The 14109-nt window shown below is 36.0% G+C and overlaps 1 protein-coding gene across 2 annotated transcripts; it reads left to right on the top strand.

The window, feature by feature from the left end:
- The first annotated feature begins 2108 nt into the window (after nucleotides 1–2108).
- LOC105328299 (tetratricopeptide repeat protein 38) lies at nucleotides 2109–12216 on the top strand. Of its 2 annotated transcripts, none has more exons than XM_011429095.4 (13): nucleotides 2109–2270; nucleotides 3908–3985; nucleotides 4881–4962; nucleotides 5175–5337; nucleotides 5468–5641; nucleotides 6764–6839; nucleotides 6967–7086; nucleotides 7203–7259; nucleotides 8132–8170; nucleotides 8261–8321; nucleotides 8648–8813; nucleotides 8920–9076; nucleotides 11698–12216. In XM_011429095.4, the coding sequence occupies exons 1-13, from the start codon at nucleotides 2244–2246 to the stop codon at nucleotides 11857–11859; spliced, it is 1362 nt and encodes a 453-aa protein (XP_011427397.3). In that variant the 5' UTR covers nucleotides 2109–2243; the 3' UTR covers nucleotides 11860–12216. The 2 variants fall into 2 exon arrangements, with proteins under 2 accessions (XP_011427397.3, XP_011427396.3); XM_011429094.4 differs by having other exon boundaries at nucleotides 8132–8176.
- The last annotated feature ends 1893 nt before the right edge of the window (nucleotides 12217–14109 follow it).

The following is a 14109-nucleotide window of genomic DNA, read 5'->3' as shown; positions in this document are numbered from 1 at the left end:
TAGAAATTATTGAAAAGTTGTTAATATTTTTCAAAAATCTTCTTCTCAAAAACTATTAGGCCAGTAAAGCTGTAACTTGTATGGAAGCATCCTCAGTTAGTGTAGATTCAAGTTTGTTAAAATCATGGTCCCCAGGGGTAGGGTGGGACCAAAATGGGGGGGGGGGATTAATATTTACATAAGAATGTATTGAGAAAATCTTCTCAAAAACCATTTGGCCATAAAAGCTTAAACTTGTGTGGAGGCATCCTCAGGAAGTGTAGATTCAAGTTTGTTCAAATCATGGTCCCCAGGGGTAGGGAGTGGCCACAATGAAGAGGATCAAGGTTTACCTGGGGATTTATAGAGAAAATCTTTAAAAATCTTTTTCTCAAAAACTATTGGGCCAGAAAAGCTGCAATTTGTGTGGAAACATCCTCAGACAGATAAGATTCAAGTTTGTTCAAATCATGGTCCCCAGGCGTAGGGCGGGGCCATAATTGGGGGATGAATTTTTACATAAAAATATATAGAGAAAATCTTTAAAGATTTTGTTCTCAAAAACTAATGGGCAAGAAAAGCTCAAATTAGAGTGGAAGCATCCTCAGATAATGTAGATTCAAGTTTGTTTAAATCATTGTCCCTGGGGGTAGGGTGGGGTCACAATATGGGATGAATTTTTACATAGGAATATATAGAGAAATCTTTAAAATTTTTCTTGGAAAGTTTTCAGTCCAGAAAGCAGTAATTTTTGTGAAAGCACGGGTTGTGCAGATTAAAATTTGATCAAACCATGATTCCCTAGAGAAAGTGGGGCCATAAAGTGGAGGGAGTATTATAAAGGAATAGAAAAAAATCTTCTTACAGGTACAACTACAAAAGGAACTTGATATTTACCATAAAAATATGTGGATAAAAATCTGCAGATTTTTAATTTTTTTAAGCAAGATTTGCTGAACTTAGTTGTCAAGATAATTTATTTTGATACTGTAATGCTAGTTTGATCAGAGTTAAGGCAAATGTTGCTCAGGTGTGCGATGTGGCCTCTGAACCTCTTGTTCAAACTTGACATCTGACACTTATACTTTTTAATTTTATATCATTTTTTATGTTATTTTTTGTGATAAATTATTTAAAGAAAAATAGATTTTAAAGAAAAATCGAATGCAGCCGATTTTTGTAAGATCATTTGAATATCAATATTCAAAGTTAAGGAAGCAAAAAGCGTCGAAATTGGATATTTTTGGGGTTTTGATGTTAAATGAAAACACATAGTTATTGTTTTTTCTCTGCCAGAAATGAAAACACTGTCATGTATAATTTACTTTTATCTTTTGTTGCATTAAAAATTTACAAATATAAGATGTTCTGTAGACTAGAAAATATTCTTGAAACACCAGAATGAATTTAATGTGATTTGAAACTATGCATTCAGAAATACTTGGAAATTCTACCTTGTATCGGAAATACTAGATAGTCTTCATTCTTTAAATACTCTTGGTTGAATTGAAGCAAATATAATGTTGCCATGGGAGATATGGCCAATGGCTTTTCACAGTTATAGGGAGGTAAAATATAGACCCTGTGACGGCGATGGACATACCTCTCTACACACATTCGGCCTGTAATATCATCTACTTGACTGAACGCAACATGTGGACGCTGTCGTGTTACTTTAAAGAAAAACGCCTTTCAGACAACCTAAGTATTGACTTCATTTTTTTGTAAAAATGTTACAGCTGAAATTATGTACACTTCTTTTTATTCAGAATATTTTAGTCAATTATTAATAATACTATTATCATGATGAAAAAAAAACCCTACGACTTTGGCAGACGATGTATAAAATATTTTTGTAATTTTCTATTTATAGATACTACTTTGACTGATATATTTATTATTATTATGCGTGCTGTTACTGCTTTTATTATTATATACACATATATTTAATACTACAAATTCCGATTCGTGTGCACATTGTTTTGTAGCATGTACTATTGAAAATAAATATCTGGAAAAAAAAGAAATTAGAAACAAAATTAACTAAAGCAATAATTTTTGGGATTTTTCTCCTTTCTAAGCCTCCTTATTTTTTAAATACCAAAAGCGGCAAGCAGCGCACTGCGCACATATATATATATGCGTTATCTAGGGCAAGTGGCAACGAACTGAGTGCACACGTGATATAAAAAAAATCCCAGCTTTTTTTCTTGTCCCATCATTGAAGTCTGTTTGTGGTAACTGAGGCTAATAACACAATAACGATGAAGGATGCGTGGAGGGACTGTGAGGTGAGTGTGTTTGTTTTTAACAAAAACATAAACTTCTCAGATGATGTATGGACCCCCGGCCGGACCATCAATGTACGCTACAGCCCCTATAATAGGGGTGAAGCAGTGATTGGGTCAACATGGGTCATTATTGGGTCGTGATCTCAGGGTCAACAGGTCACGGGGATAAGAATTTAACTAACTAATGAGAAACAACCGAATGTCGTTGAAGCCGGACCTTTAAGTATGCTATTTTATATATACGTAAATACACGTGTGGCTCGTGACGTGTGCTATTTTTAATCAATAAGTTCTGATACCCTGAGATATTCGTTGGTGTAAGCCAAATTAAATGTATTTAGGATATCACTAGTTTGAAATTTAAATACAACTTTTTTACGCATAAAGTTCATCCTGCAAATGTTTATTATGGTTATTATATATACTCTCTTACGAATTAATTGATATTTGTTAGCTAGGGCGTTCTACACAAATATCAACTCAGCCATTTCTGGACATGATTATTTATAGTTATGGAAAAATATGAATTTTTTTGTGTAGATAGTTGTAGTTTGTTCACCAAGTAAAGTTGAATCTAGGCGGAAACGGTCGGAGAAGTTATCTCTCAAGGTCATTACTCGTAGTGATAAGTTACACCACTTGTATACCACTTAAAAGTTCAAACTTAAATATCAAATCAAATCAGTTTGTATATATATATGCCCATGCCGTCTGTATATCTGTCAGTTTGTCTATCCGTCTAGATCTGTCTATAATTTCATCTTTTTTCTTCTTCATGTTTTGATAGAAATTTAAACCAGACTTTGCACTACACATCCATTTGTAAAATTGATTTATAAAGTTATAAAATGAAAAACCAAAAAACGTGGAAAAAAATAAACCGGAAAAATCTTGGACAAAAAAGACTTAGAATACTGCGACCTTTGTTATCGCGATGCCGAAATACAAAATTGTTTTAAGCTTGTGTAAAGTAGTATGGGACACCTATCACATTTAATCTGTAGATATGGACACGATTTGAGCTCAAAATTTTCAAAATTTATAATTTCATTTTTGTTGTCTAAAATGGTTAATATGCTTTGTCAAAATTTGAAAGTCAAATATAGAGTTACAAAGCAAGTTACAGAGGTTTAATTTCTTTGTTTTGTAAACAAAGCTCGAGTTTTGTTATTGTTTACATATGCACTGTATTGGCATAAGTTTCACTCTAATGTGCTTTTTGTTGTTGATAAAAGTATTTAGGAACAAATTTAATCAGTTGATCTTGTTGCCACATGTTATTTTGTCAAAAAAATGATAATTTCTTCACTGTTCATTATTTGTAAACAAATATAAGACTCGAGCACTGACTTTTTTCCTCAATATCTCAAAATCTATTGTAACTTGATTTCTAGCATTGACTTTTGGTGAATTATTCAAAATACACAAATAAAACATTTAATACAGAAAAATTTATTTTAAAATTTTCATTTCAATTGTGTCTAGGTCCCTTTAACATTTAATATCGCCTTATATGTATACATTATACACATATGTAATTGCTTTCCTTCAAACACTTGGTTGCTTATTTTGTGTTTGAACCTAGGTGCATCTGTGCCACATCAGTTGTTTGTTTATCCTTGGCCTTTCTGTTTCAGGGTTGGAGGAACTCCAAGCTCCCCATGACGTCATCTAACGATGACGCATGCAAGTGGTTTGATGCTTCTCTGACTCAAGTATGTATATGTGACAGATAGAATTTAGGCTTACCTCAGAAATATTAATTATATTGCTATTATTTTTAAATATTCCCTACCAACATATATATATATATATATATATATATATATATATATATATATATATATATATATATATATATATATATATATATATATATATTCCACTATGAATTATATTTGATTGTTGCTTTGACTTTTTTGCAGAGAAAATTTGCTTTTAAAAAATTGATTCATATATCACTTGATATGCTTGTCATTATCGCATCGTGTTATGTTTTTTTTTAGTTTTCTTTTTATTTTTTTGTGTAAGAATTAATGCCAGTTGTACATATTGGTACAGAATGGGAATGATAATTCTTCCCACATACAGAGACTTATTTTTTCTGTTTTAAGGTATTCGATGTATAACGACCACATTTTGTACCTAAGAAATGAATGGTCCGATATTCCTAATCATGGTATCATTTTGAAGGTGTTATCAAATGAAAATACTCCACCAAAGGAATTTTCAAAATATTAATTATGGGCCAACTAAATACACCTTGAATTTTGTATTGAAGTCTATGGGCAACGTATGTTTTAATGCGATAATGTAAAAAGTAACTTAAAATTTGTAAAATTCTCTTGGTTAATACATGCATAAACTTTCTCTTTATTAAAATATGAATTAAAATGACTCATTTACCGCAGATATTCTGACGAAATTAAAATTTTCTTTTTTTCAATAAGGGGAGAAAACTCTTAAAAATATTTTAAGGTGCAAAATGACCGGCTTCTTATAACTTTCATTGTTTTTTAGCAGTACATATTTAACTGGTTTTAAACCAATCAAAATTGTTCAATATCCCTTCATTATACATTGAATACCTTAATTTTTATCCTCCGTCAGATCACAACAATGTACGCCGACGAAGAGGCGGGAGGGGTGGGCAACTCATTCAAGAATATGATGGAAGCTGACCCAGATTTCGGTAAGATAGAAAACAGACACGTGAAAAACGAACGTTAGCGCTTTAGTTTCAAATCAATTCCCTCTCATATTGGATTGAACTGATAAATTGATTATTTTGTTACTTCCAGATATACTGTCTGTATGGTTCTATTGTACATGCATCTGTTATCAGCCTGTGAAGTGGCTGTAGTCACGTCGAATGACAAATGTTTTTTTGTTTTCATTTCCAAGTAATGGGACAGGTTTTTGTTAACTCCATGAAATTTGGCGGATCGAAGACAGAAACAGAGGAAGTCATTAAAACAGTAGACAGTATCTTAGCTCTAGCCGCCAAACAGAAAGTAACTGAAAGAGAAAGTAAACATGTGACTGCTCTAAAGCTCGTTACAGAAGGGTGTGTATAACGTTAATTACAATATCATATGACTGAATTTGCAACCTAAGTACTTTAAAACTAGAATAAAGATATAATTGGTTGGACATTAATCTTTTTTTAATCTTGTGTACAAATGTGTATACGCTAGGAAACTGACGGAAGCTATAGAAGTGTACCGTAACATACTGAAGGATTCTCCCACGGACCTGCTGGCCTGTCTATTGGCTTTCTTTAAATACTACGAGCTGGGCATGTTCAACGAAATGCTTGACATGATGGCGTCTGTGATTGACGCTTACACACCTGAAACTCCGGGGTACAGGTAACCGGGTCACGTGGCTTTGTGTCACTTACTTGTAATGTAAACAAGTCTTTACGGGGAGACATGGAACGAAAAAGTGATTTCATTATTTTGTACTTGTCAAGAGCAGATGAAGAAACTGATTTTTGAAAAAAACTTCTACTGTTAATTAAAATGGGAAAGGCAGAACAATAACCATTTTATTTTCAATAACACTTCCTGACAAGGTAAGACGTAAATTAATAAACTCAGATAAAATGAAGAAAACAAAATACTAAGGAATGATTTGTAACGTATTTTCTGCCCAGAAAATCAAAGCTTTGCATTAAAACCAATCCTCGGGATTGAACTTGAGTAAATTGAATTTGTATACGTGGGATATTGATTTTGCAAATGTAGATGAAGGCCATTTTATGTATATATGCATCAGACCTACATTTGGCTGCTATGAAACAGATGAAATTATTACAATATTTCTTCTTTGAATCAGTGTACTGGGTATCATTGTGTATATGTACAATTTGGTTTATTAAGGTCAGACGACACGTTCCTCAATTTTAAATAACTTTTTCCAGGAATTTGTTAATCGTTTACTACTACTTTGACAAGCTTTCTTGCAAAAAATTAGGGTACTTTACCAGGCATTTCTGCAAAATACTAGAGTATGCAATTTCCTATATAATCTTCTTGAAAATACACTTGGATTGCTGATATAAAAATAGATACATCTACAGCACAGCGAAATTCACTATATTAGAACTATATCTTCGCCGGGGCGGGCTTTGAACTCACGACCTCTAGAACCTATACGCCTCTGGCCGTGAGCGGCCACGGTTCTAACCACTCGACCATCCACACACATAACCAAAGCCAAGTAAATTTTGATCCTTTTTAAAGTAATTATAAAATTAATATTTTTTATTGGAACTCTTTATTACGAGGAGATACCAAAAAGATTCTCGAGGAACGTGTCGTCTGACCTTAATAAACTCAAAATACATAGCGTGATTCAGCTACATGAGTAATGAGTATAGTTATACAGATAATGCTACAATGTGTTCATCTCTGTGCTTCGTACAAATGTTGAGAGTATTGCGACACTGTAAATGGGAGACACACCAGGTATGTTATTTTCTCTTCCAGCACTATTTTAGGATGGAAGGCCTTTGCTCATGAGGAAAACTCGCAGCTTCCAGAAGCTGAAGAGAACGCATACAAGGTCAATGTCAAATTCTGTAAATTTTTGTTTTCAAGATTTTTTGGTGTACGAACAGTTTCATCGTGACAGTGCATGTAGAGTAGAGGGGAACCCTAACAACTGAGTACAATTAATTACTGGTTTACAGAGCCTCGCTGCGTCTCCCAGAGAAACCTTTGCCATCCACACAATGGCCCATGTACATCTGGAGAAAGGAATGCACGATGCCGGACTAGCGTTTCTACAGAGTAAAGAAAAGTACTGGGCGGTAAGGAGAGAGAGAGAGAGAGAGAGAGAGAGAGAGAGAGAGAGAGAGAGAGAGAGAGAGAGAGAGAGAGAAGGTCTATAAATGGTTATTAACTCAATCTATTTCCTGTTTTGCAGTCCTGCAGCTTGGCCTGTCACATTGCATGGCACGAGGCTTTATTCCATGTTGAAAAGGTAGGTTTATCTATATCTATAAAAGAAGCTCACGTCTTCATACTTAAAAAGATTCTTCTGTAATATATCTAGCGGCTTTTCAGAATCTGATGATAATTTATTGACGTCTTAATAGCATGTGCGTGGTTCCACAACTATGCTGGTAGTTTGACGGTGACTTCCTCTACTGCAGGATCAAGGATAGGTTAGGCTATAGGATACGGCGTTATGTTAAAGTTACATCTGATAACTCTTCGTGTTCACAGCAAAGAGTCCACAAAACCTATCTGATTACGTAGTCTTTAGATGTTAAGTAATACTAGAACTGTATCATTTACAATCGGTCTGTGAGGGATGGACAATGGAATACGGGGTCTGGTCGACACTCGTTTCCGGTTGTCTATTTAAGACAACCCTCTAAGACATTTTATCTAAATGCCATAAATATACTTTGTTTTAATGGATAAAAATTTTATAAATTTATTGACTTTTTTCCTTTTGAGAATTTACATAAATGGAATAAAATTGGGTGTTTAAACTTTTATTGATGTTACATAAATGTACACCCCCCCCCCCCCGAAAAAACCCCCCAAAAAACCGGATGTGGAATCTGGAATTCTTCTAGAACTGGTCCATACCCACTTAATTAGCAAAAACTCTTGTTTTTTTTAAGAAGCAAGCTGCTTTACTTCTGCTGTAGTTACTTATATATCTACTTACTTACTTAAAAGAGGGAACCATATTGTCAAAGCGGAGTTTTATTTGGCCAATTTCTGTTTGCATGCATGCATGTTTGATATTTATGAAACTTTGGACAACTCCACTCTTGTATGATCCGCTCATGAAGACTAAAACTTACTTTTGTGTTTAATCCTTTTTATTTTTTTTTTCAGGGACAGTTCGATCTTGCCGTCAAGGTGTTTGATGAAAAAGTAAAGGCAAGATTTCGTCTACCAATCGTTAAGTGTTCATATTCATTCTCCACATTTCTTGATAAATATTAAGTAGTTGACCGTTTTCAGATCATTGCGCGCGGGAACTTTAATGATGCGTCCTCCCTCCTGTACCGTTTGGCATTCGAAGGTACGTCTAAATATTATAGTATCTTCTATTCCACTATGTTACCCCACTATGTCATCATTAATCAATTAACATACATATATAGATTCTCAAAAATGAAAAGAATATGTCTCGCACTGTTAACGATTCCAAACTATTCATGAGAGAAAATTCACATCCAGGATTACATTGCACTTTGAACAAATCAATGTTAAAATAATATTAAATGGTGTAAGAAAATCGGAGGATGATTCTTATGTATTGGGTATCGTCACAGAAGTAAGATTTAGTTAGGCACGTTTGAGAGACGTACACATTTAGTTATATCTACTGGTATATGATTTGGACAGACGTGCGCGTGCCCCAGCGTTGGAAGGGGGTCCTGGACCTAGTTGACAAATTTAGCGGGCATCACACGTGGGTGTACACAGATCTACACATCCTGTTTACTCTGTACAGAAACGGAGAGAAAGAGCGGGCTAATGAACTTCTGGAGGGCCTCAAGGAATACGTCACGTAAGGCGGCACTCTAAATCTTTTTTATGATAAGTAAGTAAGAGAGTTAAAAAAAATTGTTAAAAAGTATTAAAGTATTTCCATGAATGTTTATTGATGCTTCCAGGAATAACACTGGAACAAACGCTCAGGTGACGCATGATGTGGGCATGCCCCTGTGTGCTGGAATAACGGCGTTTGAGGAAGGACACTACGAGACGGCCACCAACTGTCTGAACTCTGTATACAGCAAACTAAACCGAATAGGGGGCAGCAGAGCTCAGGTAACTAACAAGTTACACCAAATAGGGGGCAGCAGAGCTCAGGTAACTAACAAGTTACACCAAATAGGGGGCAGCAGAGCTCAGGTAACTAGCATATTACACCAAATAGGGGACAGCAGAGCTCAGGTAACTAGCACATTACACCAAATAGGGGACAGCAGAGCTCAGGTAACTAACTAATTACACAAAATAGGGGACAGCAGAGCTCAGGTAACTAACAAATTACACCAAATAGGGGACAGCAGAGCTCAGGTAACTAACAAATTACACAAAATAGGGGACAGCAGAGCACAGGACCTAGTAAATTACACCAAATAGGGGACAGCAGAGCTCAGGTAACTAGCAAATTACACAAAATAGGGGACAGTAGAGCTCAGGTCACTAACAAATTACACCAAATAGGGGACAGCAGAGCTCAGGTAACTAACAAATTACACAAAAAAGGGGACAGTAAAGCTCAGGTAACTAACAAATTACATCAAATGGGGGACAGCAGGGCTCAGGTAACTAGTAAATTGCACCAAAAAGGGGACAGCAGAGCTCAGGTAACTAACAAATTACACCAAATAGGGGACAGCAGAGCTCAGGTAACTAGCAAATTACACCAAATAAGGGACAGCAGAGCTCAGATAACTAGCAAATTACACAAAATAGGGGACAGTACAGCTCAGGTAACTAGCTAATTAAACCAAATAGGGGACAGCAGGGCTCAGGTAACTAGTAAATTAAACCAAATAGGGGACAGCAGAGCTCAATTAACTAGCAAATTACACCAAATAGGGGGAAGCAGGGCTCAGGTAACTAGCAAATTACACCAAATAGGGGACAGCAGAGCTCAGGTAACTAGCAAATTACACCAAATAGGGTACAGCAGAGCACAGGACCTAATAAATTACACCAAATAGGGGACAGCAGGGCTCAGGTAACTAACAAGTTACACCAAATAGGGGACAGTAGAGCTCATGTAACTAACAAAATACACAAAATAGGGGACAGCAGAGCACAGGACCTAGTAAATTACACCAAATAGGGGACAGCAGAGCTCAGGTAACTAGCAAATTACACAAAATAGGGGACAGTAGAGCTCAGGTAACTAACAAATTACACCAAATAAGGGACAGCAGAGCTCAGGTAACTAACAAATTACACAAAATAGGGGACAGCAGAGCACAGGACCTTGTAAATTACACCAAATAGGGGACAGCAGGGCTCAGGTTACTAACAAGATACACCAAATAGGGGACAGCAGGGCTCAGGTAACTAGTAAATTACACCAAATAGGGGACAGCAGAACTCAGGTAATTAGTAAATTACACCAAATAGGGGACATCAGGACTCAGGAAACTTGTAAATTACACCAAATAGGGGACAGCAGAACTCAGGTAATTAGTAAATTACACCAAATAGGGTACTTCAGGACTCAGGAAACTTGTAAATTACACCAAATAGGGGACAGCAGAGCTCAGGTTACTAACAAATTACACCAAATAGGGGACAGCAGGGCTCAGGTAACTAGTAAATTAAACCAAATAGGGGACAGCAGAGCTCAGGTAACTAACATATTGCACCAAATAGGGGACAGCAGAGCTCAGGTAACTAACAAATTACACCAAATAGGGGACAGCAGGGCTCAGGTAACTAGTAAATTAAACCAAATAGGGGACAGCAGAGCTCAGGTAACTAACATATTGCACCAAATAGGGGACAGCAGAGCTCAGGTTACTAACAAATTACACCAAATAGGGGACAGCAGGGCTCAGGTAACTAGTAAATTAAACCAAATAGGGGACAGCAGGGCTCAGGTAACTAGTAAATTAAACCAAATAGGGGACAGCAGGGCTCAGGTAACTAGTAAATTAAACCAAATAGGGGACAGCAGAGCTCAGGTAACTAACATATTGCACCAAATAGGGGACAGCAGAGCTCAGGTAACTAACAAATTACACCAAATAGGGGACAGCAGGGCTCAGGTAACTAGTAAATTAAACCAAATAGGGGACAGCAGAGCTCAGGTAACTAACATATTGCACCAAATAGGGGACAGCAGAGCTCAGGTTACTAACAAATTACACCAAATAGGGGACAGCAGGGCTCAGGTAACTAGTAAATTAAACCAAATAGGGGACAGCAGGGCTCATGTAACTAGTAAATTAAACCAAATAGGGGACAGCAGGGCTCAGGTAACTAGTAAATTAAACCAAATAGGGGACAGCAGAGCTCAGGTTACTAACAAATTACACCAAATAGGGGACAGCAGGGCTCAGGTAACTAGTAAATTAAACCAAATAGGGGACAGCAGGGCTCAGGTAACTAGTAAATTAAACCAAATAGGGGACAGCAGGGCTCAGGTAACTAGTAAATTAAACCAAATAGGGGACAGCATAACTCAGGTAACGGGTTCATCTATCTAATACTTAGAATGTCAGGATATGAATTGACAATATTCAATTATAATATCTTTGTATTGGTAAATATACCACTTAATGCGCAAGCTTATAAATACGCCTTTCTACTGAGATCGAACTTTTGACCTCGTTCTTATCACACACCTATTTGCCTACGTCTTTTTTGCGATTTACCTGATCTGTCTTTGATATATTGGAGATTTTTGTTGTTGACAGAGAGACACGTTTGTCCAGCTCCTTCTCCATTCCGCCATTAAATCCTCTAACCCCGACCACAAAGTTCTGGCCCGGACGCTGCTTAACCAGAGGAAATCCGATCGGGTGGAAGACCCGCTGGGCGATCGTCTGCTGATGCTACTGGACAGTAAATCGGGCTGAATCAGAGGCCCGCTGTGATATCAGCCTTCTAGTCTACGCCGTACTGTATAAACTGATGATATAATCGGAGATTGTATCCGCTCACGGAAGTGACTGCTACGCATGTCCATTGAAAATTTAGACATCTGCTTGGGTCTCCGTCACCTTCAGAAGATATAACTCATGTATACTGAAATGTTATACATGTATATCATTTTTGTTTTATCTTGGGAATCAAATCTTGACAGTCAGGGTAGATCTGGATTATATAATTACATTTAGTTTTCATTTTACTATCGCATGTTTACATATATGTATGTACATTTTAAAGACTCATTTATTCGGAGAAATTAAATCGTGAATTCAGTGCAAGTTAAAGATTGTGTTTGTTTGTTTTGGTTTTTTGTTTTGGCTTACAATAGACATTAATTTGTGTATATTATATTAAATAGACCCACCTTAATAAGCATTGAATAGAGATTGGTTATTAATATTGCAAGTAAACGGCAATTCTTCATACAATCCCTTATACGACATAATTAAAGAGTTTGACTTAAGTTTTCATTGCGCATTCTAATGAAATACAGTTTATGTATACTTTTAATCATTTTTTTCGATATCGTTTAAAATTGAACACAATAAACAAAATCGAAATATAAATATTTAGATTATTTATGGAAATGTTTATATTTTAAACGATTTTTTCCCTTGTACGGTAGTTGATCGTTGCTATTGTGCTTTTATGACGCTATGATAAAATGAAGCTTTGTATGTATGCGTTATAAGAAATAACATAAAAGAAAAAGTACTGAAGTACTGAAAGCCGGGCTCTCTTGGTGTGTCTTAATGCATATTGTGTAGTAAAGACTGAAAATCTCTCTTTCTCTCTCTCATGCTTTTAATGTCGGCAAAGCGTCAGAGAGCTACCAAATTTTGTAAGCGACTATAAACAAAAGTATGTCTGTCTAGTAGAAAAAAGTTCAACAGTTGCTGCCTTGAATTTTGCAACAAGCGTTATTGCTAGCGCCCTCGAGCGTTAGCAACTACGTTAGTCCTTTTCACTGGAATACGCATGATCGACTCCATAGTGGGGGATTCTCGGAATAATTTACTACTGTAGATAAACTGTACCATTTGAATTTCGTTTTATCATATTGACATGAAGTTTTGTGCTTTATTGTAAATGTCAGCAGGCTTATCTTTTAAAAAGATTGGTGAGCTAGCGCTGTAGCCATCATAAAACACAGAAGTAGATTTCGAAAACATTGGTTTATATTTCTAAATCAATTAATTAAATATAGGTAGGCACGGTGGTGTACTGGAATTGTACTGGAGTGGGGTCTCAATTTAGAACTGTGAATCTAGAGGCATGGCATAGCTCATTGACTGTGCCTTAATCACTAAGTATCTACAGTAATTTTGTAAATTTTCAAGAACCATTGGTACTGTTTTGTAGCAATCGTATCGATCTTCTCGGGCCTTTCCGGCAAGCTCGGAAAACATATCCGAAGTTGTTTTCCGAGCTTGAAGAAATTTAAGATAAAGCTAGCTATTTATTATAATATTGAAAATAACTTTGCATTATAAGACCTAAGCTACTGTTACTTTTGACATTTATAATAAAACACAAAACTTCATGTGAAAATGATAAAACGAAATTCAAATGGTACAGTTTATCTACAGTAGTACAGTATTCCCAGAATCCCCTACTATGGAGTCGAGCATGCGTATTCCAGTGAAAAAGACTAACGTAGTTGCTAGCGCTCGAGAGCGCTAGCAAAGAGTAACAGTAGTTAAAGGTCTTATGCGTTATATTCAATATTATAATAGATAGCTTACTTTATCTTTAATTCCTTCAAGCTCGGAAAACAGCTTCGGATATGTTTTCCGAGCTTGCCGGAAAGGCCCGAGAAGATACGATTGCTACAAAAACAGTACCAATGGTTTTTGAAAATTTTCACCTCGAACTTGAAATTACAGTAACTACATAATGATGAAATTGAAATTACAGTAGCTACATAATGATTAAAGCACAGTCAATAAGCTATGCCATTGCCGATGTGACGTCCACTCTAGATTCACAATTCTAAATTGAGACCCCACTCCAGCACAATTCCAGTAGGCTACACCACTGTGCCTTCCTATTGTTAATTAATCGATTCAGAAATTTAAACCAATGTTTTAGAAATCTGCGTCTGTGTTTTACGATGGCTACAGCGCTAGCTCAAAAATCTTTTTAAAAGATAAGCTTGTATATTCAATCCCAATTTC

This window comes from Magallana gigas, chromosome 3 (assembly GCF_963853765.1).
Source record: "Magallana gigas chromosome 3, xbMagGiga1.1, whole genome shotgun sequence".
Taxonomy (NCBI): domain Eukaryota; kingdom Metazoa; phylum Mollusca; class Bivalvia; order Ostreida; family Ostreidae; genus Magallana; species Magallana gigas.
Note: the sequence above shows the minus strand (reverse complement) of the source record. Positions and strands in the feature narration are given on the sequence as shown.